General features: G+C 53.9%; 2 protein-coding genes across 6 annotated transcripts; both read right to left on the bottom strand.

The window, feature by feature from the left end:
- Positions 1-9,295: 9,295 nt before the first annotated feature.
- INAFM1 (InaF motif containing 1) lies at positions 9,296-10,201 on the bottom strand. Its single transcript, XM_038528462.1, has one exon. The coding sequence runs from the start codon at positions 10,026-10,028 to the stop codon at positions 9,594-9,596; it is 435 nt and encodes a 144-aa protein (XP_038384390.1). The 5' UTR covers positions 10,029-10,201; the 3' UTR covers positions 9,296-9,593.
- A 189-nt stretch (positions 10,202-10,390) lies between these two features.
- Positions 10,391-24,684, bottom strand: CCDC9 (coiled-coil domain containing 9). 5 transcript variants are annotated; one of them, XM_038528460.1, is made up of 15 exons: positions 24,532-24,682; positions 22,832-22,905; positions 22,581-22,685; positions 20,645-20,791; positions 20,254-20,493; positions 18,180-18,263; positions 17,914-18,087; positions 16,930-17,111; positions 14,470-14,516; positions 14,232-14,364; positions 13,686-13,776; positions 13,317-13,599; positions 12,709-12,801; positions 11,646-11,695; positions 10,391-11,072 (listed from the first exon to the last, which is right to left on the bottom strand). In XM_038528460.1, the coding sequence occupies exons 2-15, from the start codon at positions 22,832-22,834 to the stop codon at positions 11,055-11,057; spliced, it is 1,650 nt and encodes a 549-aa protein (XP_038384388.1). In that variant the 5' UTR covers positions 22,835-22,905; positions 24,532-24,682; the 3' UTR covers positions 10,391-11,054. The 5 variants fall into 5 exon arrangements, with proteins under 5 accessions (XP_038384388.1, XP_038384385.1, XP_038384387.1 ...); XM_038528457.1 differs by lacking the exons at positions 10,391-11,072; positions 11,646-11,695; positions 12,709-12,801 and having other exon boundaries at positions 12,910-13,599; positions 24,532-24,684; XM_038528459.1 differs by lacking the exons at positions 10,391-11,072; positions 11,646-11,695; positions 12,709-12,801 and having other exon boundaries at positions 12,910-13,599; positions 20,690-20,791.
- Between the last annotated feature and the right edge of the window lie 1,834 nt (positions 24,685-26,518).

Genomic DNA, 26,518 nt, shown 5'->3' on the forward strand with positions numbered 1-26,518 from the left:
TTATTTTTTTAAATAGGGTGTCTTTCACAGATCTGCAGAACATGTGACTTGTGTTTCAAAGCAAGGAAAACCCCATTTGTGATAGTCATTAGGGATGTTCTCAAACATTACAGCTCTCCTTCTGGGCACATGGTAGGGTTACACACCCCCACCTACCTGAAGTTTGGCAGGACCATGTGACTTGCCTTACCCAATGAAACATGAGAAGGACTACATGCCACTTCAGCATGGAAATTTTAAGAACCAGGACACACTCCACCATATTGTAAATTTTCCCTTGGCCAAGGCAACTAGGCGGTGGCTGCTTCACCAGCCTGGATCCCAGAATGAAGACAACAACTACATGGAGTAGCACTCCCAGCTGACCCATGCTGGACATGGTAAATGGGTGAGAAATAAACCTTTGTTGTTTCAAGCTTTGAGAATGCGAAGGAGATTATTGCAGCATAACCTAGCTTATACTGACTAATCTACTCTAGGTATTTTAAGCATAAAGGACTTGAACACAGAGGCACCTGGGTGGCTCAGCAGTTGAGTGTCTGCCTTTGGCTCAGGGCGTGATCCTGGGGTCCTGGGATTGAGTCCCACATTGGGCTCCCTGCAGGGAGCCTGCTTCTCTTTTTTTTTTTTTTAATTTTTATTTATTTATGATAGTCACACAGAGAGAGAGAGAGAGAGGCAGAGACACAGGCAGAGGGAGAAGCAGGCTCCATGCACCGGGAGCCCGATGTGGGATTCGATTCCGGATCTCCAGGATCGCGCCCTGGGCCAAAGGCAGGCGCCAAACCGCTGCGCCATCCAGGGATTCCCGGAGCCTGCTTCTCGATTCTGCCTTTCTCTGTGTGTCTCTCATTAATAAATAAAATCTTAAAAAAAAAAAAAAGTATCTAACAGGGAATTCAGTGATTCAAAAGTCATAGGGTGCAGCTACTATGCAAAACAATTGGACAGTTCCTCAAAAAGTTAAGCACAGAATTACAATATGACCCAGCAATGCTGGTCCTAAATATATACAAAAAAGAATTGAAAACAGGGATCAAACAGATACTCACTTGCCAATATTCATTGTAGCATTATTCACAACAGCCAAAAGGTGGGAACAACCCAAGTGTCCATCAACAGATGAACGGATAAACAAAATGAGGTATATACATACAATAGAATATTATTCAGGCATAAAAAAAGAATGAAATTCTGATACATACTCCAACATGAACGAACCTCAAAGATGTCATACTAAGTGAAATGAGCCACAGACTAAAGGACAAATATTGTATGATTCTACTTATATGAAATATCTAGAATAGGCAAATTCAGGGTGCCTGGGTGTCCCAGTCAGTAAGCATCAGACTCTTGATCTCAGCTCAGGTCTTGATCTCAGGGTAGTGAGTTCAGGCCCTGCATTGGGCTCCAATCTGGGTGTGGAGCCCGTTTTTTTATTAATTAATTAATGTAAAATAAATAATTTTTAAAAAGAATGGGCAGGGCACCTGGGTGGCTTAGTCGGTTAAGCATCTACATTCAGCTCAGGTCATGATCTCAGGGTCCTGGGATTGAGTCCTGCATCGGGCTCCCTGCTTAGCAGGGAGCTTGCTTCTCCCTCTCCCTCTGCCTGCTATTCCCCCTGCCTGTGCTCTCTCACTTTCTCTGTCAAATAAATAAATAAAATATTTAAAAATAATAATAATAAGATAATATAATAATACAACAGAAGGTACATTTTTTTAAGATTTTAAGTAATTGGGACACCTGGGTGGCTCAGCTGTTGAGCATCTGCCTTTGGCCCAGGGCGTGATCCTGGAGTCCCGGGATTAAGTCCCACATCAGGCTCCCTGCATGGAGCCTGCTTCTCTCTCTGCCTATGTCTCTGCCTCTCTCTCTGTGTCTTTCATGAATAAATAAATAAAATCTTAAAAAAAAATAAAATTTTAAGTAATCTCTCCACCCAACATGGGGATCAAACGTACAAACCCTGAGATCAAGAGCCGCAGACTGAGCCAGCCATGTGCCCCAAGATCAGAAGGTAGATTAAAGCTTAAGGTGCCAGGGGGAGGAAGAAATGAGTACTTATTGCTTAATGGGAATAGAGTTTCTATATGAATCCCATTTATGAGGGCTCTGCCCTCATGACCTAAGCACATCTCAACATACCAACTATGAAGGTTAAATTTCAATGTATGATTTTTGAAAGAACATTCAGTCCATAGCAATCACCACGACCATCATCATCACCGTAACTATCACCACCACCACCTTCGTCACCAACATTATCAGCATTACTATCATCATCATCCTCTTCCTCCTCCTCCTCATCGTCGTCATCCTGGCTGTCTTGGCTTGAGTTCCCTCAAAAGCAAACTCTTAGAGACCTTGAGTAGAGATAGCTTTTAAAGAAGGGGATTCTAGAAATCCTAAGTGAGAAATGTGACACAGGAAAGGGGAGAATTCTCTCTTTTTTTTTTTTTAGATTTCATTTTTTAGGGATGCCTGGGTGGCTCAGCGGTTGAGTGTCTGCCTTCAGCTCAGGTCATGATCCCAGGATCAGGGATCAAACCTCGCATTAGGCCCCCTGCATGGAACCTGCTTCTCTCTCTGCCTATGTCTCTGTCTCTCTGTGTGTTGCTCATGAATAAATACGTATCTTTTAAATTTTTTCATTTTTCAATAATCTTCCCCAATGTGTGGCTCAAACTCACAACCCTGAGATCAAGAGTCACGTACTCTGGGACTGAGCCAGCCAGGTGCCCCAGGAAAGGGAAAAATGCAATTAAAGAGTATGCTCATGAGTAGATCACGGTCAAGGGAAAGTGGGGCTTAATCTCACAGGGATCAGCTGAAAATCTAAGCAAAATGTGCCTCAAATTTGTCTCCATAGAGGAGATTGAGAAGCTGAGGCACTCGTCCAGCCACTGTCATGATCCATAGGCTAAGGGTTGCCATGGAAACATAGTTTTATTTATGTATTACTATATTACGAGTCTCAAACAAAGCTTTTTAGAAGTGCTTGTATTAGCTCTCATGGTTCTGTGGATGGGCTTCTGGACAGTTCTCACACAGGGCCTCTCACTCAGTTGCAGTCGGATGGCGGCTGGCACTGTACTCATCTGAAAGTTGGAGGGGGATGGATGTCCCAGGTGACTTGCTCACATGGTTGGCAGTTGCTTCTGGCTACCAAGTGGAAGCACAGCTGGGATTCTCAACCAGAGTGCCTACACTCGGGCTGTCCCTATGGTTTGAGCTGAGAAGCAAAACGAGCAGTGAAATGGGCACAGTTTAGAATCAGATCGCCCGGTTTTCATCTTCCCACTGACGTCTCCACCCGCCCCCCTCCCCCCCCACACACACACTTGCTGCTCTGTAAATTATTCCTTAACCTCTCTGGGGTGCCATATTAACATTAATGCCTCTTATTATACCATCCCTGCTCGGACGCCTGTACTTGAGTTCTCAGTTTCAGATTTGAGCACAGCATCCAAGTCCTACCATTCCACCTCCCACCTCACTCCCTGGCCTAGGCTGGGACACAACCAACTGGGCAGTTCAGCATACCCTTCAGAAGTCTCCATTGCATCCACCTCATCTCCTTGGAAGGAAGGTACTGCTCATCCCTTTACATCAAGCATATCATACCATGCAACTTGCTTGGCCAGTAGGATGAAGGCACACAGAGCACAGACATACTATTGTAGTGGGGCTCACACCTCTGCCATTATTATGAGAAGAACATTCCTGGGACACCCACGCTTTGGATGCACCTGCCAAGGCCAGCCAAGATCAACCTGCCCACAAACACCTGAGGAAGTCCAGTCAAGATCAGCAAGCCCCCCAACCATGCACAGCCCCAAACAACCAAGCCCCAGATAACCTCAGACATAAGGGAGAGGCCAGTTAAGATCAGCAGAGACTTCCAAACTCAATCAGCTGACCCTCAGCCAATCCCCCCATGCATGTGCTAAATAGACATCGTATATCACACACAGGTTTTGGTTCTTTATTGTCCAATGAGTGAACTATTACCAGCAGTATATCCACGGACTCATCATCATTACATAGCTGCAGTGTGACTATGTGACCACTAGATCATTTCATTTATGATCCATGGGCCACTTGGCAAGATGGTGCCAGGAATGTTGCAGGAAATTGTACCCAGAACCAGATGTTAAATGTACATGACCTGGAAGGCTAAAGGCAGTTTTACAACCATGTAAGTTTCAGGATGATGCGGTTGGGGGATTAACAGGCTTGAAAAGCCCATGCTTGGGACTTCCCATGAATCGGCTAGACTTCACCCAGATTCTTCCAGAAGCTAGATGACTGGTAACATTGCAACAGATCAAATGCAGAAGCAGCTATGAGCATCCAGTTGCTTCTATTGAGTGAGACATCAAGTATTCTCAAAAATGTGGGCAGCCCCGGTGGCTCAGCGGTTTAGCGCCACCTGCAGCCCAGGGCCTGATCCTGGAGACCCAGGATCGAGTCCCGTGACAGGCTCCCTGCATGAAGTCTGCTTCTCCCTCTGCCTGTCTCTGCCTCTCTCTCTCTCTCCCTGTGTCTCTAATGAATAAATAAAATCTTAAAAAAATATATTCTCAAAAGTGTGAAATCTTGCCACTCTTCTGATTAGATTTTTATTTTGGAAAACACATCATTTTTCATTTAAAATGTTGCTTATGTTAAAAAGCAAGGAGTTTCCAAATGTCCATCAACAGATGAAAGGATTGGGGTGCCGGGTGGCTCAGTCAGTTAAGCATCCGATTCTTTATTTTGGCCAGGGTCATGATCTCAGGGTTGCTGGATGGAGCCCTGCATCGGCTCCGTGCTGGGCATGGAGTCTGCTTAGATTCTTTCTCTCCCTCTACCTCTGCCTCTTCCCCCTACCTTGCTCGAGCTTGGTCTCAAAACAAACAAAAAATATGAATGGATAAACCAAATGTGATATATACATTCAATGGAATATTACTTGGCCTTAAAAAGGGAGGAAGTTCTGATACCTGATACTGCATGGATGAAACTTGAAACATGCTAAGTGGAATGAGACAGACACAAAAGGACAAATATTGGATGATTCCACTTATAAGGCACAGAGAACCAACAAGAGGCAGAAAGTAGACTGGAGGGGATCCCCGGGTGGCTCAGCGGTTTAGCACCTGCCTTCAGCCCAGAGCATGATCCTGGAGACCCGGGATTGAGTCCCACATCAGGCTCCCTGCATGGGGCCTACTTCTCCCTCTGCCTGTGTCTCTCTCTGTGTGTGTGTGTGTGTGTGTGTGTGTGTGTGTGTGTGTATCTATCATGAATAAATAAATAAAATCTTAAAAAAAATAGACTAGCGGTTACTTGGGGTTGGGGAGGCAGGAGAATGGGGAATATTGTTTTGTTTGATGGGTGCCAAGTTTCAGTTTGGAAAGATGAAAACATCCTGGAAAGGAATGGTAGTGATTCTTTTTTTGTTGTTTTTAAAGATTTTATTTATTTATTCATGAGAGACACAGAGAGAGGCAGAGACACAGGCAGAGGGAGAACCAGGCTCCCTGTGGGGAGTCCGACATAGGACTCGATCCCAGAACCCCTGGATCACGACCTGAGCCAAAGGCAGATGCTCAAACACTGAGCCACCCAGGTCCCCCGGTCCTCAATAATTTTTAAGGATGTAAAAAAAAATCCTGAGAGTAACAAGTTTGAGAACCTCTGCTCCATGATCAGCTGAGCTGAGCCTGAGCTAACTCTTCCTGACTCATCTCTGCAAGAATTGAAAAACTGATTAAAGGGCAAAATATGTAGTTTTACATTTCTTCTGGCCAAAGCAGACAGGCGACCTCTCGTGGAAATACAGAGTATTGCTTGGCGGCAAAAATTCTCAGTAATTTTGCAGAGGATAGATGGTCACACACGGACACAATCAAACACTCACATAAACTCTCACACAGACCCACATATGCACACGCATTCACACACACACAGCAATATGTAACACACACAAGAGACACAGCCTTACATTTGGACACATAGTCACACCCACATATGCACAAGATGCTAAAAATAGCACATGATTAACAAAGGGGACCTAGTAAATGACCACAGTTCTCTCTCTCTCTCTTTTTTTTTTTTTTTTTGTAATGGAAAATGAGTTTCTTCCCAAAGCCATTAAATAAATGTTGAACAAGTAATTAAGATGAATCTAGGTTTGGCTGCATGCCCAATTACAGGCCCACAATCCCTTAGCAGAGTTCCTTGGGGACAGATGCATTTCAGAACGCAGAATTGTTCCAATTTTAGAAAGGTAATTCTGAACCAATGCTGTATTTTGCGTAACACTCCCAGGGGTCTGAGGCAGCCCCCTCCCCATCAGACGTGTTAATATTTTTGCAGCAAATCACGTGTGAAAATTCACACCAGAAGGAGATAGAGTGTGAATAACTCACATTAGTTGATCTGCCACCATGTGACACTGAGCCAAAAGTGGACACTGGACACTACCCCCACCAAAGAGATATTTTTTGGTTGTTACCACTTTTTCGAATTCGGAATTGTGGGTAAGGGACAAGAGATAATTATTAGCAGGCCCCTTGCACGTGCATCTTCGCACATTCCTGCTCTGATTGTAAACCTTGGATTCCAGGCCTGGGATAGGCGCGGGGAGGACGGCGACTCTTCGGCGCCCCCTCCTGGTAGTCCCACCCCTTGCAGTTCGGCTGCAGACTTGGGAGGTCCACCAGCTTGGGCCTCATCCAGCGATGGGTCCTGATTGGTCTAAACCTTCGGAGTAATCCCGCCTTCACTTGCCAGGGAGTGGATGAACCCACGCCTTGACCAACCGCACCTGACGGCCCTTGGCACAGGCATTGGGTCCAGGTTTGTCAAGTGACCGGCGCTGATCCAATCAAATCAAAGGAAAGCCCTTCGGCGCGCCAAGAGGGGCCAGGCCTCCGTCTCTCCAGGGATGGGAATGAGTTCACCGGTCCCTGGGTCTGTGGGCACTCCGCGAAGCCGCTTGAGGATGAGGTTGACTCTATGCACAGAAAGAACTAGAAACAGTTTATGGTGCTGTTCAGCTCTCCTTTTAAGGGATCCTGCTGCTGGGGGGCCCAGCTGTCCAACAGCGCCACCGCAGTGGTGCCAGGGCCATGCTTCCCCGCGGCTCCTCCCAATCACACACACACACACACACACACACACACACATTTTGACCACCCACTTTTCCCCCCAGGCCACCAACTTGATCTAGCCACCACTGTCCACCATTGTCCCTCACCTGAACGGCGGCAGCGGCATTCCCCCCCACCCCCCCCCCCCCCCCCCCCCCAGGCTTCCACCCTTGCCCCCCAGAGCTCATTCCCACCCACCCTTGCCCCCCAGAGCTCATTCCCACCCGGCAATGAGAGAGTCCTGTTAACACCTAAGTTGGCTCTCCCCCTCCCCAGCTCACAAACCTCTCATGGCTTCACCTCACTCAAAGTAAAAGCCAAAGTCCTCACCGTAGCCCGAGGCCCTGCACAATCTGCCCCCCTTCTATCTCTGGGCTCAGCTTCTCCTGCTCTCTCCATCACTCACTCTGCTCACTCCCTGGCCTCTCAGTGCTTCCTTGAACAAGCCGAGCACCTGAGCCTCGAGGCCACCACCCTTGCTGTTCCCACTTCCTGGAACACACTTCCCTCAGAGATCTGCATGCCTTGCCCTCGCTTCTACCCAGTGACCAACAACTCCATCATTCCCTGTCACCTTTACCATGATTATTTTCCTCCTTGGTGCTCCTTATGACCAGACATAACATATATCTAAGTTACTAGTCATATTTTTTTGCCTGTCTCTCCAGGGATAGGTCCGCTCCCTTGAGAGCAGAGAGTCTTGCTTGTTTCAGAGCTGTGACCCTGGTGCCTAAAATAAGGCCTGGCACATAGTAAAGGCTCAAAAAATGCTTTTAATTACTGCAAAATTAACAGACCCGCAGCAAAAGAGAGACACAGAGAAACCAAGGGACGGGGAGAAACAAAGCTGGGGAGAAGAGGGCCGGAAGCTAGAGAGAGAGACCAGTGGGGACAGAGATGCAGCAGTCTCCACCCCCAACTCACCACTTGCTGGTGTCCAGAGCTCTGGGCTGACTCCATATCCCTTGGGATCCAAGCTATGTTTTTTTTAATCCCTGAGGGACAGAGGTGGGTGGAGAGAAAGAACATGTGATGCTGTTCTGTTCGAGAGGCTGCAGATCACTAGTTTATTTAATCCTCACAAACACTGTAAGAGTAGTAACTGACATCTTCATCTTACAGGACCAGGAAGGTTGAGTAACTTGCCCAAGGTCACACAGCTAGCGAGAGGAAGAGTGGGGATTTGAATCTGGGCATCCTGGCCCCAAAGGCAGTGCCGTTCACCATCACCTGTGCTAACTGTAAAGCGGTGCTGGCTTTCTGAGTTCCCCTTCGGTCTGGAGACACCCTCTGGGAAGTGGTGCTGGAAGGGTAGAAAGAAGGAAGGAGGGTAACCAGAATGACATTCTCAGCCCGGTCCGTATCCACAGATGTCCTGGCCTGAGGGAGGAGGCTCAGCTTCACTCTCCTGGGAAAGTCTCCAGTTCAAAGACAGAAAAACCACTTCCTGTGTACAGGGTCCCATGCCCTGCCCAGACCCAGGTCTCAGTCTTCTGAGTGGGAAGATAGATTCAACTATCTTTGACTCTTTCAGCAGGACTCAAGTTCCTCTGCTTCGGTTTACCAGGAGCATTCCAGACCAGAGGCTGTAGTCGTCTTCAAAGGCAGCACAGTGCTGGTAACTTCTGTGATTTCCATGGAGATAGAGAAGCCCACTACCACTGCTGTCCACCCTCATCTCTCAGAGCCCAAGAAGAAGGCCTCATCCCCTCCCAGCAGCATCCCAACATCTCAGGGTGACTTAGCTCCTGTTCCTGACATTATAATTATACTAATCACAATCCCCAACACCCAAATTCTTGCCAAATCATCCCACTTTTCCACTCATCTCCTGTGCTGTAACAGGAGGGCAGACCTGCTTCTCCTCAGAGGCCCTTGTCTTCTGCCCCAAGTACACAGAAAGCTGGCAAGTCCTTCACACTGTCTGACCTTCAACTGCCCTGTTGCAGATAAGCTTCCTCTCCTCATCCCAAAACTACACGATGGTGGTGGGAGAGAAAAGCCCCCGCTCCCCGCCTGCCCGGGTCAAGGGAGAATCCACCCAAACCAACCAGCATACGAGAGACAAAGATCAGACGCCAGGAAGGCCTTCCCCTCACAAACTTGAAAAGGGAGGCATCTCGCAATGAAATACAACAAACACAGCACCAAGCAGTTGGGGCTGGAGTTTATTGCAGGGGACGCATGGACACAGAGATTCAGAGAGGAGAGGGTGGGCTGTGGGCTCTGTGCTCAGAATCCTACGGAGGGTGTCAGGAAGCGTCAGGATGGGGTCTGCCAGATGGCGGAGGAGGACCCCGGCCTGACGGCAGAGGAGCAAGGCCCCGGACCAGCTCCCCTTGGCCCCCCATTCTTCTGGATGACGGCTCCGGAGACGCTAGGCGGTATCATGAGGAGGGACACCGGGCTCTCGAGGGCTGGCGATCCAGCTTGGGGCGGGAGGCAGGGTTACCCGGGTCCTCGCCCCCCCACGGCCTCCGGCGTCTCTCTGGGTGTCTGGCGGCTCGGGCGGCGGCTGGGGTCGCTGTGGCGGCGGCGGCGGCGGCGGCTGCGCGGCAGCTCGAGCTGGGGTCGCGGCCCGCCGGGGGCTCCCAGGAGGCAGGAGACCGAGGCAGCGGCGGGCGCCGGGGCGGGCGGCGCGCCCGGGCGGGCGGCGCACGGAGGGGACAGCGCGCTGGGCGGCGGGCCGGCGGGCCCCGCGGGGGGCCGCGTGGGAACCCAGATGAGACCGTAGTAGACGGCGAGCAGCACGGCGGCCAACGAGACGCAGAGAAAGTAGGCGCAGACCGGGGCAAGGCGCAGCCAGCGGCCGCGCGGGCCTTCGCTCAGCCCGGCGCCACCCGGGCTCTCGCCGCCGCCGCCCACGCAGCTCGTGCCCCGCATCCCCGCAGCCCACTCGGCCCCGCGCAGCGGCCCGCGCAGGCCCCGCCCCCTGGGCACGCCCCCTCCCCGGGCCCACCTCCTCGGAGGACCGCCTCCGCGTTGAGCCTCCCTCGTCCAACCCCGCCCCCGCCAGCATGGCCACGCCCCCCGAGGGGGCGGGTCTCCCGGCCGCGCGCTCTGGGCCCGCCCCCTCTCGTCCTCAGCCAATCATTAACAAGCTAAGGCTCAACTAGCGTCCTGACCCCACCCTCCACTTAGCTCTGACCCCGCCCCAAGTGGGCAAAGGCAGCTCTCAGCGTCGGCCAGGCTTAAATGCAAGCCCGCCCAGCGCGTAGCCGCGCCCTCCTCTCTCTGCCCCCCTACCCCTAGCCGTAACCCCGTCCCCTCTTGGGACTCAGACTTCTCCCAGGCATCTAAGCCCGCCTCCAAGCCCCACGGCCTGGCCAGGTTCAGGCCTTACAAAGCCCTCCTATCCTTAGCCGCAGGCTCGCTCCTCTTCTATCTCACCTTTCCCCAAATCAAACTCGACTGGAGCATTCGAAGGCACCCTCTCTTACTGGATTCACGCTCTCTAGCCCAGGCTCCACCCCTTTCCTCCGCCTCGCTCCACTGGTTCCAGCACCTTACTGAACACGCCCTCGACCGAGGGCTGCACCCCACGCCCGCATTAGGAACTCCCGTCTAAACCGGCTCTCGCGGCCCCATGCTACGGCTCAGGCCGTGCAGTGTTCTAACTCCATCCAGCAGAACTCTAGCCTCGTCCAGGCGTTCTAACCACGCCCTTCACAAGACCTCCTCTGGATTTAGTGTCCTGAGGTCTAAACACACCCCGAAGCCCCAGCTCGGCCCCACAACCCTTCCCCAACTCCTCCCCGCCACCCTCAATTTCTCCCACTCCCTAAAGCCATGGGATCCAGAGCGGTCTCCAGGGAGGAGAGAGCGCAGCCTGGAAATCCAGACTAACCCCCTCCTGCCGCCCCCACCCCATCAAGGCGGGGAAGCTTCAGTCCCCTCCCAGCAGCGTCTTCAGGAATTCGGGGAGGCCTGCAGGGGGGGGGAGGGAAGACGTATCAGGGGAGTGGAGGAAGGAAGACCCCTTCCTCCCGCCTCTTCCGCCACGGAAAAGCCCGCCAAGCACAGCAACCCAGCCTGCCCTGCCAGAAACACAGTTCAAAGGTTAGCGGAAGCACTGCGTTTAATCAGAGACCGAGCCGGTGGCCGAGGAATTCCAAGTCCCGTGGAAGAGTCACCGGCTATTTGCCATGCCCCAGATGTAAACTCCAGGAGGCGGGAATCTAGGCCTGGGGCCTGGCACCCAGTCCCCGCACCCCCCCATGGCTGCCACGAGGTGGGTAACTGGGGGGTGTCTTAGCCCTCCCGGTGCCACGGCGCCCCCGAGGCGAGAGACGACCACCGCCCCGGTCCCACCCGGTTCGCTGTCCCTGGCTCCGCCCCCCTTACATTTAACCCTCTCCTGGCGGGAGTGTGACGGAAGCAGAGGACAGAGGAGCGAGGCGGCGGGAGGTTAGTGCAGAGCGCGGAGGCCCCAGGCGGCGGGCGCGGTCAGCGGGCGGCCCCCGGTGGCGGGGCGGCCGCCATCACCTTGCAGAAACGCACCCTCTGGAAGTCTGTGATCTCCGCGGCCTCCTGGCCCTCGGGGCCCGCCTCTGGGGAGAGAAGGGGCAGTCAGCGGAGGGGACAGTCTTCCCCCACTCCTTCCGGACACCCCCACCCCGTCTAGTTCCGTCTCTTATCCCAACTGAGCCTGGCTTCAGGCGTCCTGAGTAAAGTGGTTTATGGGCCTCGGGCTCCTTTAATATTCCCCACAAGCTGCATGCACCCCACCAGAACCCTGTCTGCAATGGAAGAAATAATCTGGGATGGCCAGATTGTGGTCACTCGGCCAACATGTAGCCCAAAGACAGTCCCTGGGCACGCTGCCCTCACCTGCCACCTTAAGCACGGTACTGTCGCACCCAGCCACACCCACCCTCACGCTCCCATGGGCATAAACTAACTCAATCGCACCTGCCCCATTGGACCTGCCCCCCCTGCCCCTTGGCCACCTGAACTCTGACCAGATCTTCCTTGGCTCTGCCCCAAACCCTAACCTCGCTCCTGGGGAGGTGAGGTCCCTGCTTCCAAACCTGGTTTGCACTGAGGGAGGTGGAGAGATGGGGTTGGGCCCAACATTCTAATGGGGTCTGCATTTCTATTCTAATTTACCTTGCTTCATTAGACCTCAGAATTCCAATCCTGCCCAGAGCAAAATCCGCAAACCTGCCATGCTCTCCATTCTTACTTTTGATCTATTTCAATTTCTCATCCTGCCTTCAGCCCCGCCCTTTGAAGCTAGACCCACCCCTTGAAGCTAGCCTCACCCCATTACTTTTAGATTACATCCCCAAGCCCCTGGGGCCCCTCTAAATCCTAATCCTATCCTGGCTCCACCTCCTTACCCGCAGGCCCCCCTCCATTCAATTCCCCAGCACCCCAGAGGTCCTCCACTTCACTGCACCCACCCTGACCTTAGCACCATAGCCCCACCCCCAGGTCCACTGCTACCCCTACCCCACACACCCAGGTCCCCTCTATCCTACTCTCCCCAAACCCTCCCCTCAGCCCCAGAGGGAGAAAAAGGAAGGAAGGAGGCCATCTCAGGCCCCATCCACTCCCCCACCTGGAGCTGCCTCAGACCCTTCCTCTTCAGCTTTCTGGGTTCCTGGGAGGCTGGGCCCACTCTCCAGGGAGGCAGGGGCTGGCTGGTCACCTCCTGGGGAAGGGGGAGGCCCAGTCAAGCCCTTACCCCACCAAATATCCACCCCACCCTGAGAGAGAAGGCCCTGGGGGAGTGAGGGTGTTCAAGGACACACTTGGGGAATATCATTTGAGGACGTGAATTCTTTATTGGGGAGGGGGATCTGTGGCCCAGAGCAGGGGCAGGATCTGAGGGGAGGGCATTCCAGAGACAGGCCTGGACTGTCCTCCCTAGCCTCCAAAGTGGTGGGGCACACGGGGTCCTGGGGCCCAGCCCCTCACGGTCCCCCCTGCACGCGCACACACACACAAGCAGCAAGCTTCATGCATTTCCAAAAGGCCAGGCCTCACCCGGAGACAGGGCATCAGCCGGGTGGGTGTTCTGGGGAGAATTCAGCTCCATCTCTTCACCCCAGTCAGACACAGGCTGGTGGTCCCCAGGGGGCAAAAAGGGGCTAGAAGGTGTGGCAGGGGCTTGGGGAAGTGGCAGGGGCTCCTCTGGCCTGAAGGGCTCTTTGTCAGCCTGCTCACCGGTGGGGCTTCCGGTGGGGCTTCCAGTGGGGCTTCCGGTGGGGCTTCCAGTGGGGCTTCCAGTGGGGCTTCTGGTAGGGCTTCCGGTGGGGTCAGCCTCTTGGGGTTGATGGTCTTGGGCTGGTTGTTCTTCCTCCTCCTCAGCCTCTTCTTCCTCCTCGATCTCCTCCTCCTCACTCACGTCTTCCCACTCCTCATCCTCCCCCTCGTCCTCCTCCCCCTCGTCCTCCTCCCCCTCATCCTCAGGGGGCCGGTGGGCAGGAGGAGCTGGGGTCTCAAGTAGCTGTGGGGAACACAAGGTAGGTCGGGGAGAGGGTGTGGGCCCTGAGCACCCCCAGGCCCCCTGCCCAGAGATGACAGCCACCCTACCTGTGTGGGCGCCTCCTCAGGTGGAGTGGGCTGTGAGGCCTCAGGGGCTGGGGACACCACCTCCTTCGTCTCCCAGCGGTCATCATGGTCACTGGAGGGAACGGAGGAAAGGGGTCAGGCCCAGGTGGACAGGAAGGAGCTTCCCGCCTCTGGGTCCTCCCCAGAAAACAACTACAAAATTCAACTTGGGGCGCAAGGGGCCTGCAGATTTCCAGGTGAGGATCCAGCATGTTCGAGTGCTGAGGAGAAAATGGTGGGTGTGTGTCCCCAGGGGTCAGAGACAGACAGACGGAAGGGGGGCCAGGTGGCAGAAGACGTGTGAGAGGGGACAAAGGGAAAGACGGAGGTAAAGCAAAGAGCCTAGGCCCCAACTCCCCCAGAGCAAGAACCTGACCCAGAGAGAGACAAGTACCTGAGAACAGACAGGGAAGAGACAGCACAGACACACCCACACACACACACAAGTCAGAACCACCAGAGGCAGAGCCCAACAGCCCTGCTGGAAGCATGGGGGTCTACACACGCCAGGGGAAGGGGTGCCCCCACCTGTAGGCACGAGGGGCTGCCTTGGTCTGGGGTCGGCTATTCTTCTTCTTCCTGCGGCTGACCTCAGCTTTGTGCTGGGACAGGAACTCCCTGAAAGTGGGGGGCTTGGGGGGCCGAGTCCAGGCCTGATCATCTGCAATAGAACCCAGGAGGAATCAGGGATGGGGGCCATGGCACAAACCAATCCCCAGGCCTGGCCCTGCCAGCTGCCCCACCCCACCCAAGGACACCCACTCACCGTAGCGGTGAGATGGTTCAAGGGCAGCAGCTGGACCATCCTTGAACCTGGGGAAAAGAGAAAGGGGGTGAGTACGCAGCTGGGAGAATAGTGGGAGCAAGAGGGGTGGGGAAAGATGTGGGCTGAGATCAGAAATCAAGGTCACAGAGGGAAACACTGATTAGAAGGCAGACAGGTGATGGACAAGAGGCAAACTTGACACTGTAGTGACAGATAACAGAAAGAAAAAACTCAGTAACTGACCAAAACAAAAACAGCAAGTACATGATCCCCAGCTTCTGGTGTGGCCTCAATTCTTTTTTTATTATTATTAGTTTTTTTTTATTATTATTTATGATAGTCACAGAGAGAGAGAGAGGCAGAGGCACAGGCAGAGGGAGAAGCAGGCTCCATGCACTGGGAGCCCGACATGGAATTCGATCCCGGGTCTCCAGGATCGCGCCCTGGGCCAAAGGCAGGTGCCAAACCGCTGCGCCACCCAGGGATCCTGTGGCCTCAATTCTTATCACTGTCTCCCATCTCCCCAGATAAGCAGTCTCCTACCACACAGAGCTCCTGCCTCAGGGCCTTTGCACCTGCTGCTCCTGGAACACTTCCACAGACCTTTCAGTGGCCTGCACCTCACTTCCTCCAGGCCCCAGCTCAGATTCTCCTAGACACTGGTCTAAAATAATCACATTATTATATATATCACCAAGGTCTAAAACAAGACCCTCTGTTCTCTATACTTTCTTTCACTGTTCTTCATAACCTGCACTGGATCTATTACTGAATAGATCCTTTCCAACTAGACTCTAGCTTCCCTGAAGGCAGAAGCATTTTGTTCACAACTACATCCCCATCACCTGTCATGACACAGAGAAGGGACTCAATACATTTGCTGATGGAGGCACCTGGGTGGCTCAGTCAGTTAAGCACCTGCCTTGGGCTCAGGTCATAATCCTGGAGGATGGAGCCCCACATCAGGTGTCCTGCTCAGCGGGGAGCCTGCTTCTCCCTCTCCCTCTGCCCTTCCCCCGCTTGTGCTCGCTCTCTAATAAATAAAATCTTTAAAAAGAATGCTGCTGAAATCAAAGCATGCATTCATCAATGAGACTTGCTGCAGACTACTTTGGGGACATTTTATCATTCTTAACCCTGAGAATGTCTCCTAAAAGCCTTAGAAAGATCAGGTAGGATATCCATGCAAAGTATTTCTCGCACTTGTGCAAGCTTGGCTCACAATCCACAAATAAATGCTCTGACCACTGGGCACACACACACCACCCTCTATCTCCAGCGAGTGCCAACAATAAAAGTGACTGGCATGAAAACTTCCAAAGGGTGCGGGATGGCTGGGTGGCTAAGTTGGGCATCTGACTCTTGATTTCGGCTCAGGTCACGATCTCAGGGTCGTGGGACTGAGCCCCGTGTGGGGCTCTGTGCTCAGCAGGGAGTCTGCTTGAGGATTCTCTCTCTCCCTCTGCCACTCCCCCTGCTTGCATGTGCTTTCTCTCTCAAATAATTAATGAATTAAACCACAACTGCAGATCTTATGATTGCTGTTGGCTGGCTCTGGTACAGAAGTTGGCCTTTTTGTCAATGACACAAGGGTATAGCTTTGCTTTAAGTTGGACTAACTGGATGCTTCCCAGGACCTGAAAGAGGACACAAGTAGGACAAGGATAACAGTGGCACCTGGATAGGGAGTTTGGGTTTGGGGGGCTGCGGTTTGAAAGTGTAATCACTGTTAGCAATTCCTCACGCCTTCTCCATTTAGAATTTCCATCTGTACCCTTAGCCAGGGCGCCACTGCAGTACCATCAACTGGAGCTGTGTAATGTCCCGCCCCAATAATGCTGGGTCTGTTGCTAACAGAATGGGAAATATGTCCACCTCCCTCCTGCACATCTGCCAATGCCATGACCAGCACTTCTCCAGAGGGCTGCTTCTGCCTGAACCCCAGTATGAGCCCACATGGAGCAGAACTGAGTTCAGCCTAGAAGCCAAGCCTAGCTGGACCCAAAGCTTAGAGCCCAGCCTGGATCAGCCAAACCCAGCTGACCTGTAAACAGATGAGGAAAAAAATGGCTTTCAAAAGAGAAAAAAGGGGTGCCTGGGCGGCTCAGTCAGTTAAGAGTCTGCCTTCAGCTCAGATCATAATTCTGAGGTCCTGGGATGGAGCCCACATCGAGCTCCCTGCTCAGAGGGGAGCCTGCTTCTCCCTCTCCCTCTGCTGCTCCCCCTGCTTGTGGTCTCTGGCTTGCTCTCTCTCTCAAATATATAAGAAAAAGGAAGAGAAGGGAAGAGGTTTTATATGCCAGGGATTTGTTAGTGGTTATGCAACACAATGATTGCTAATTGATACACAAGGTAGGACGAGAGAGAGAGAGAGAGAGAGAGAGAGAGAGAGAGAGAGAAAGGAGTAAGTCAGGGTGAAGGTCAAGGAGCCAGACAAGAGCGGACAAAGGGGACACTCACATCCCATCGGTCTTCTCAGCATCCCACTCCCGCCGCCACTGGCCGGTGGGCTTGCGGTGTCTCTGCAGCCGTTCCTGGTCGATCTTTTCCCTCTCCTGCTTCCAGCGCAGATACTCCGACCGCTCCCGGCCCGTCATGGAGAGCGTCATGTCGCCAGCGCTGCCCAGGCCGGCCCGGCGGCCCTGCCCACACCAAGAAAGGCAGTCAGAGCCCCATTCCACAAGCCAGCCCACTCAGTCTCACCCCCGTGCCCTCTGGGCTCAGACACAGGGCCACGTTCAAGGTCACACAAGAAGAAGGTGACGGGGTAGGGATCAGAACCAGGTCAGCTCACGTGGCATCTCCTCAGAGAGACCATCCCAGGGCACTGCTCTCTATTCCCTCTCGCTGCAAGGTTTTTCTTCACAATGCTTCACATTACCCAACACCTTACTGTATGTTCGTTTATATGGCTCCCTACAGAATCTACTTCAGGGCAGGGGATTTGCCTTAAGACTCAGCCCCAGCACCTATGTTGGCATCCCACACCCAGCAGGTCCCAGTAAGCATTACTGACGCTAGCCAGAGCAGAGCGTACAGCACCTAAAAGCATCATAAAGCTGTTGTTCAGAGAAAAGAGCTATGGTCCCCGCTCAAGAAGGGACCATTAGCCTGGGGCTGAATATGAGGTGTGGGGGCCCCTGGGTGGCTCAGTGGTTGCGTGTCTGCCTTCGGCCCAGGGTGTGATCCCAGGGTCCTGGGATCGAGTCCTGCATCAGGGTCTCCGCAGGGAGCCTGCTTCTCCCTCCTCCTATGTCTCTGCCTCTCTCTCCATGTCTCTCATGAATAAATGAATTAAAAAAAAAAAAAGATGGGGTGGGGAGGCCACCCCTCCCTGCTTGGCCTGGCACTCAGGCACACCCTCAATCAAATGTATGCTGCAGAAAGGACAGAATGGCTGCAGAGCGGTAGCGGACCTGGGGTGCCCCAGCTGCCAGCACGCACCTGCCGCTCCTGCTCCAGGCCGCAGCGCACCCGCTCAAAGTCAGGCCCCCCCCAATTGCGCCCGTGCCGGCGGCTGCCTTCCCGGCGGTCCCGCTCAGGCTCCTCCAGGGGACCACTGCGCCGCCGGGGGTCATCCAGGAAGTTCCGCACAGGGTTGGGCTCCAGCACACCTTCCTACGGGCACAGGGAGTAGGGGTGGGGGTTGGAGGGCGCCCTGAGGCCCAGGCGGCTCCACCCCACCACCGGGACGCCTCCCCGGCACTGACCCGCTGGTTGCGCTCATACTCCGCAATCTTCTCCATCTCCTCGTTCATCTTCTCGATGTTCTGCCGCCGCCGCTCCTCCCACTCCTGGTGGCATGTAGAAGAGAGACGCTGGGGTGTCAGGAAGATGCTAACAACGCTGGTGTTTGTTAGCATCTGCGCAGAGTGACCACGGCAGGCCTGAGTCTCTCTCTGTAGACAGGCCTGCTGGCAAGGCCGGCTCCTGACTGGCATCTGGGAACTTGACGCCCAGAACATTCCTGGGCAATGGTTAACTATAAAGGGGGCCTAAAGTGCCTTAGCTGCCTGTGCAAGTGGCAGGGTACATGCTGAACGTACCGAACGACTGCTTTCCTTCTGGTGTCTGGGATTTGCATGTGTACGAGGCAGAGAGGACCTGTGTGACCACCACCCAACAAAAACCCCAGGGACTTGGTCTCTAGGAAGTCCCCGTGGACAGCCCTTCACGTGTGTTGTCACAATTCAACACTGGAGGAATTAAGGACACTGTGAGGTGTGACTGCATTCCACAAGAACGTTCGGGAGCCTACATCTGAGCTCCTCCAGACATTGTCCTGTGCACCTTCTTTGTTTGGTTTTGCATCATAATAAATCTTAGCCATCAATCTTTCTAGGAAAACAATGAACCCTACAAAGGAGCTGGGGACCCCAACACTCCATAGCTGCACAGAAATTATCCCAAAAGCAACAATAACTTAGGAGGTGGCAGGGTCCTGCTTCTCCCTCTGCCTGTGTCTCTGCCTCTCTCTCTCTCTGTGACTATCATAAATAAATAAAAATTTAAAAAAAAAAAAAAAAAAAAGGGATCCCTGGGTGGCGCAGCGGTTTGGCGCCTGCCTTTGGCCCGGGGCACGATCCTGGAGACCCGGGATCGAATCCCACGTCGGGCTCCCGGTGCATGGAGCCTGCTTCTCCCTCTGCCTGTGTCTCTGCCTCTCTCTCTCTCTGTGACTATCATAAATAAATAAAAATTTAAAAAAAAAAAAAAAAAAAAAAAAAAAAAAAAAAAAAGGAGGTGGCAGGGTGACGACCCACACACACAATCCATTCTCCCCTCTTCCGTGGTAACAGAATTTTAAATGAGCACACGGCCAAGTTGCTGGAGAAGACGTTTTCATTCCCAGGGCTCAACATACGGGAGAGAAACTTCCACCTTGGTTAAGCCATGGTGTTCTGAGGTCTTTTGGAGACAGCAGCTTTAACATGTGCAAACATCCATAAGTAACATTCCTCAAGCACTTGAGCATTATCAGGATTTCCACGCCCCATGTCCCAGAATACTGGTGATAACCTTGAAACCTGATTATTATTCCCCTGAGAGCCTAGGAGATTCCAGAGGAAGTGAGTTGCCCAGGGACAGGGAACTAATCAAACAGAGTTGACCCCAAGTCCAAGGCAGGCTCAGAGCCCCTGTGCTAGACAGCCTCCCAGCCTGCAGATCTCACGCCAGGGCGGTAGAGCAGTCACAGTAAGACATCACTGCTCCCCGCAAATAAATCCAGGCTACGAGACAGAACAAGAGAGACGGGGGTGCATGTATACTGGACAGAAACATTTCACTAAAAAGAGAGAACAAAGACATAGGTCAACAGAAGGTAGGAAGGGGTGGCAAGTATGCACCAGACAGCAAAAAAAGGGCGATAAAGAGACAGGGAGGGGCAGCCCGGATGGCTCAACAGTTTAGCTATGTCTTCAGCCCAGGGCGTGATCCTGGGGTCCCAGGATGGGGTCCCGGGATTGAGTCCCGCATCGGGCTTCCTGCAAGGAGCCTGCTTCTCCCTCTCCCTCAATCTCTCTCTGTCTCTCTCTCTGTCTCTCATGAATAAATAAAATCTTAAAACAAAAAAAATTTTTTAAAAAGAGAGACAGGGAGAGTCCACTAAGCACGAGTCAGGGGAGGGAGGGAGGAATAGGAGAGAAAGAGCTGATGGTAGGGCTCACATACAGAAAGATGGACAATCGGACACTCGGAAATGGGTGTTTGAGAGCAGAAACCAGGAGGAAGGAGACAGTAAGAGCCTCAGCCAGAGGACTCCAGCCTGTTCCAGGCTCCTACCTTAGATTTGCGGTCAGCCACTGAGGTATCTCCAGCTCCAGAAAGATGAGGGGACCCTCGGCCCCGGCCTCTCCGGCCACGGCCCCCAGCTCCTCCTCGAGGCTGCTCCCCGCAACTGTCCTCCCAGCTGTGGGCTGCCCGGCCCATGCCTGCCCGGCCTCCATGTTGGGGGGGCATCCGGCCTCCCTTGCTGGCCCCTGGGGGCCGTGGGGTCCCGGGAGACCTTCGAGAGGTCTTCTCCTGGAAGAGGGGAGGGAGGAAGAGCACAGTGACTGGAATGCAGAAGCAAGGACAGCCCAGCTCAGAGGGCAGCTGCAAGATTTGAGGCTGCCCGGAAGGCTGGGGCAGCTGGGGGGGGGGGGGAGCTCTCAGGCCTCAGGTCTCAACTTACCCCGTCCCTGTCCTGATGAGGCCCCCAACCCAGTGTGGAGCTCACCGCCTCAACTGCCACGTTCTCCTTCTCCACTGAGCGGTTCTTCCGGGGCGCTGTCACGGCTACTCCCTCGAGTTCGGCTTTTTTCCGGTCCTCCTCAATCTCCTGGAAGCAAACATCAGCAGGAAGAGTGTCAGGGGACTGGTGCCCGCTGCATTCCCACAGCCCCCTGAGCTCCTCTCAAGACCAGCCACCACCTGAGCCTCTCTCCTGAAATTCTGACAAGACAGGTGGTCACTTCAGCACCTTCCCCTTCACACTACCCCACTGGTTCCCTGCTCAGAAACCTCCTGTGGTACCCACCTCTGAGTAAGAGCCAAAAGTTTCCCTGCAGATTACGTGGCCCTACGGGGTCTGGCCTTGTTACCATTCTGACCTTATCCCCCATCCTCTCCCCTTCTTGTCCCCCTTGCTCATTCTGCCTTCTCACTGTTCCTAGAACGTACTAGGCTCTGACCCACCTCAGGGCCTTTGTACCTCTGCTGAAAACACTCTTCCCCCAGAGAGCCTTCAGTCCCTCACCTCCTTCAGACTTTAATATTTTATTTATTTATTTATGAGGAACACAGAGAGAGAGAGAAGCAGAGACACAGGCAGAGAGAGAAGCAGCCTCCATGCAGGGAGCCCGACGTGGGACTCAGAAATCCCAGGACTCCCGGATCACACCCTGGGCCGAAGGCAGGCATTCAACCACAGAGCCACCCAGGCGTCCCTTCCTTCAGGTTTCGTCTCCTTCTCAGAGAGGCCTTCCCTGACCAACTTACAGAAACCACCTACCCCACCATTCTCATGGCCCTTCTCCTGTTCACTGCTTGACCTTGTATGTACTTTGCCTATTGTCTGCCTTCCCCTTTGCAACAGAAACTGCCTGAGGACAGGGATATCTGGCTGTTTTGTTCACTGATTTATAACCCAAGCCTAGAACAATTTGTGATATACAACAGAAACTCGACATAATGCTTTTTTTTTTTTTCAAGTAAATGAATGAATGCATGAAAAATGAATAAGTGAAACCCACTCTTTCTTCCAGGTTCTTTCTTAGGAACAGCCTCATCAACTGCTCTGTCACTTGTGACAAGGACCTGGGCCACATCTTGGCCCTTCCCTTCTCCTCCCCATCTCTGCCACCACCTGTCATTGAGTCCTCCCAACAGCCCTATCCCAGGCCTGGGACCTCTTCTCCTCGCCAAGGTCCCTGCCTCAGCTTCCTCCTTGGTCTCTGGGCTCTGATATCGACTCCTCCCACCCATCACCACACAGCACCCAGGGGGCTCTTCCTAAAAGGCTATTCTGACCAGATCCCACTCCTGCTCAAAACCCTCCATAGTTCCCCAGTGCTCTCGAGAAAAAGTCCAAATTCTCAGCCTGGCTGCCAGGATCAATAGCCCTCCACTGACCTTCCAACACTAAGCTCCAAATTTCTGCACAAACTGTTCCCTCTCCTCTTTTCAGCTAGCTAACTCAGCCTTCAGGTCTCAGAATCTCTTCCTCCAGGAAGTCCTCCCTAATATCCCCCAGACTGGGTGAGGAGACCCCTCTGGGACCTCCAAACCCCTGAACTCCTGCAGCCCAACCCAGCCCACTCTGGGTCATCACTGCCTGAAGCAAGGTCTGCGCCCCCACAGGACTGTGAACTCTGGAAAAACAGGGTCAGGGCTGTCTCAGTCATAGCTATGTCCCCAGTAACACTAAGCCTAGGAGTGAAAACCCTGGCAAGTATTCATGTATGAATGATGGGATGATGGAATGAAGGAAGGAATGGCAGGCTTAGGTCTTTGGTTTTTATCCTGAAAGTGATGGGGAGCCATGAAAAGGTTTGAAGGAAGGGAGAGGTGAGCGAAACTCACTGCGGGGAGGAGAGGGGATGGGGTCTCCCAGGGCGGGGCTAGGGCACCTGGTAGCGCCGGATGAGGGCCTCATTCTTTCGCCGAAGAGCCTCGATCCTCTTGTCCAACTCAGCATCTTTCTCCTCCTTCGATTTCAGATCCAGTGTGGCTGACTGAGAGGAGGAGACAGTTGAGAGACAGTAAGAAAAACCTACACCCACTCCGGCCCCATTCGATCCAGGATCTGAATCTTGGGTCCCCTCCTCACAAGCCCCGGAACCCAAAGCTCAGATTCCAGAAACCCCACTTTCCATCTCACCATTCCGCTGGCTAGGTGGGGCCAGGGTCCCAGCAAACTTCCCCTGCACAATCTGGACACAGCACAGGGGGTTCCTGAGGGCAGAGGGAACAGAAAGAACTAAGGCCAATGCCTCCTTAGTCGGCTTCCATCTCACCCTTACTGGGGACTCCTCTCAAAAACATTTGCACATAAACACCACCACCCGCATCCCAGAGAATTCTAGCCCTCACTCCCACCGCCTTTTCTTGTACTACCTCAGCCCTGACCTGGAGAAATGTACACTCCGCCATTTGTACCCACCCATTCCCCACTTCAACACTAGTCACGCCCACCTTGGGAAAGTTCTGGTCCCACCCTACCGCTTAAGGAAACATCCAACACTGCTCCCTTCCAAAGGAAGATTCTATCTAGTTCAGCCTCCACACCCCAGTGCTGGGAGTTTCAACCCAGGGCCTCCATCTCCAGAGAGCTTCAGATACATCCTCTCATCCCCAGTCTGTACAAGAAGATTCTAGGCCCACGTTCCTGGGTCCACTCTGGTCCCGCTCCATCCCCGAGAACATTCTAAATCCACCTTTTTCCCAGGAATGTTTCAGAATCGTCCATAACTCCACCCTCAAAATACGTTCGAACCCTACGCCTACAGGTTGCCCTGACCCTGGGAGAACCCTTTAAGCCCACACCTCCCTCTGGGATGTCCTAGTCCCGCCCCCAACATCCCGAAGAAGGTGCCGCTGCCTCCGCAACAACCCCGCAAAGGAAACTGGCCCAGTACTCACTAGAGAGGCTTCCTGGGCCTGGCTCAACCACCCCACAGAACTTCCCGGCCGGCGCGCGCCTTTGCAGGGAGAAGCTCCAGCCTCCACCCTGTCGGAAAGGCCACGGCCCCAGCCCCCGCCGGGACCAACTTTGCGGCCCCGCCTTTCCCACTAGGCCTCTAACCCCGCCCACAGGCGCATCCAGAGTCAGGCCCCGCTTCAGACTTTCCCAGCCAGCCCCTCGGCCCCGCCCCCTCGCCCCAGGCAGAAGCCTGAACCCGCCCCCCGCTCCTCGCGCTAGTCCGTCGGCCCCGCCTCCGCTTTGCCCAGCCCAGCTCCCAGCCCCGCCCCCTGCCTCCCAGCCCCGCCCCCTCGCGGCAGGCTATGGCCCCGCCCCCGGCGCCCCTGGCCGAGGTCCTGGCTCCCGCGCCAGCTTCTGCGCCGACACTCTGACCGCGCCCCTGGCTCCCGCAAAACTTTCTGGCACCACCCCCCAGCATTCCCCGCCGACAGCCCTGGCCCCGCCCCTGCCACCCACAACTTCTGAGTCTAGCCTCCGCCTTCGCGTCTGCCTCGGCAGTCAGGGCCGACCACCAGGGCCCACTTCCAGCTCGGGCAAAACTTTCTGGCCCCGCCTCCAGCACGTTCAGCCAGCGCCCCGGCCCCGCCCCCTAGCTCTCCCGGCGGCATTGGTCCCCGCCCCGCCTCCCTGTGCCCACCCACGCCCCCGCCCCGCCCACAGCCCGGCCCGCCAGCGCCCGGCCCACCCGCCGCCGTCCCGCCCCGCCAGCGCGCCCCCAGCCTCCCATGTGGGCGTCCCGTCCCCGCCCCCCGCAGAGTACTCTGGCCCCGCCCCCGCGGCCTGCTCGCGGACCCGCCCGCGCCCGCGCCCGTTCCCCTCACGTGGGGCGCCAGGCCCCGCCCTCTCCGGGCGCGCTCCCGGCCCCCTCCCCCGGTCACCTGTCCCGGAGACCCCGCGGCGTCCGCGACTCCGGCTCCGTCGGCCTCCGCGTCCGCAGCTCCCGGGCCGCGCGCGTCACTTCCCGTCCGCACCACGTGAAGGGGGGAACTAAAGAGAGTCACTTCCGGTCCTGCCGACCCGTTTCCGGGAGCCTTAAAGGCGCCGCGCCCCCGCGGGTGCGGGCGGCGTGTGTCTAGGTGGTCCTCGAGAGTGTTCTGGAAGCTTGCTCCACTTGGTTTGGCCTAGATTACCTCCTTGCGGGGAAAAGAGACACTATCCTCTCCCTGGCCTCTACAGGCTCCCTCTTCCTTCCCATAAATAGGTTCTGGGCCCTGGGCAATGACTCCTGGAAGCCTCACCTGCCAGACTTGTGCTGGGGTGGGCTGGGGGGAGCCCCTCACCCTCCTGCAATGAAACCTTAGTTGTAGAAGCTTAAAATTTCCAACCGTTAGAATCTTTCCTTCATTCCGCAAATCTGCATTGAGTGCCAAGCTTAGGGGAGGTGAAGTGCCTGGGGGGAGGAGGGGAGTCAAGGCGATGCACAAGGCAGACCCCATCCCTTCCCTCAGGAGGGGAGGCACAATTACATGTGAAATAACAGAAATAGAAATGTGGGAGCTACCTTGCAGAGGGGTAGAAGGAGAGGCCTCAGGGTGAGAGGCAGGGGCTGCCCAGAGCGCACACAGCCTGTGCAAAGGCCCTGTGGTGAGTGAGCTTAGTGCATTCCAGGAACTGGAAAAAGCTCAGAGAGGAAGCCACTGGATTTGGCTACAGAAGGCAGGGGGATTACTTGCATTAACCAAAAATTCGTTGCGATGAACCTGTCGTCACAATTGATAAAAAGTGGGATCCCTGGGTGGCGCAGCGGTTTGGCGCCTGCCTTTGGCCCAGGGCGCGATCCTGGAGACCCGGGATCGAATCCCACATCAGGCTCCTGGTGCATGGAGCCTGCTTCTCCCTCTGCCTGTGTCTCTGCCTCTCTCTCACTGCGTGCCTACCATAAATAAATTAATTAATTAATTAATTAATTAAAAAAACAAAACAATTGATAAAAAGTTGGGGATCCCTGGGTGGCTCAGTGGTCTGGCGCCTGCGGTGGCCCCAGGGCATGATCCTGGAATCCCGAGATCAGGTCCCGTGTCAGGCTCCCTGCATGAAAACTGCTTCTCCTTCTGCCTGTGTCTCTGCCTCTCTCTCTCTGTCTCTTTTGAATAAATAAATAAAATCTTAAAAAAAACAATTGATAAAAAGTTTTGACAATTATAAGTGTGGGCAGACAAGATTCCCTGAGGTTGCTGGTCATTTTATCTTGTCATTTAAAACTGGCAAAGTAGGGATCCCTGGGTGGCGCAGCGGTTTGGCACCTGCCTTTGGCCCAGGGCACGATCCTGGAGACCCGGGATCGAATCCCACATCGGGCTCCCGGTGCATGGAGCCTGCTTCTCCCTCTGTCTGTGTCTCTGCCTCTCTCTCTCTCTCTCTCTCTCTGTGTGACTATCATAAATAAATAAAAATTAAAAAAAAAATCTTAAAAAAATAAATAAATAAATAAATAAAACTGGCAAAGTGGAAGTACCTACTAATCCCTCATTCCTTATAAGGTTACTGTATATATATATATATATATATATATATATATATATATATATATAGTTACTGTTAACAGCCTTTCAAAGAAGCTCTCTGCATATATAACTGAATTTCTTGGGATCCCTGGGTGGTGCAGGGGTTTAGCGCCTGCCTTTGGTCCAGGGCGTGATCCTGGAGACCCGGGATCAAATCCCACGTCAGGCTCCCAGTGCATGGAGCCTGCTTCTCCCTCTGCCTGTGTCTCTGCCTCTCTCTCTCTCTCTCTCTCTCTCTGTGTGTGTGTGACTATCATAAATAAATAAGTAAAAAATAACTGAATTTCTTATGACTCCCCAAATACCTGCCAAGTTCACTACATGCTTCTTTAGTTCTTTACTCATATGTCAGCTCCACTTA

Source organism: Canis lupus, chromosome 1 (genome assembly GCF_011100685.1).
Source record: "Canis lupus familiaris isolate Mischka breed German Shepherd chromosome 1, alternate assembly UU_Cfam_GSD_1.0, whole genome shotgun sequence".
NCBI lineage: Eukaryota > Metazoa > Chordata > Mammalia > Carnivora > Canidae > Canis > Canis lupus.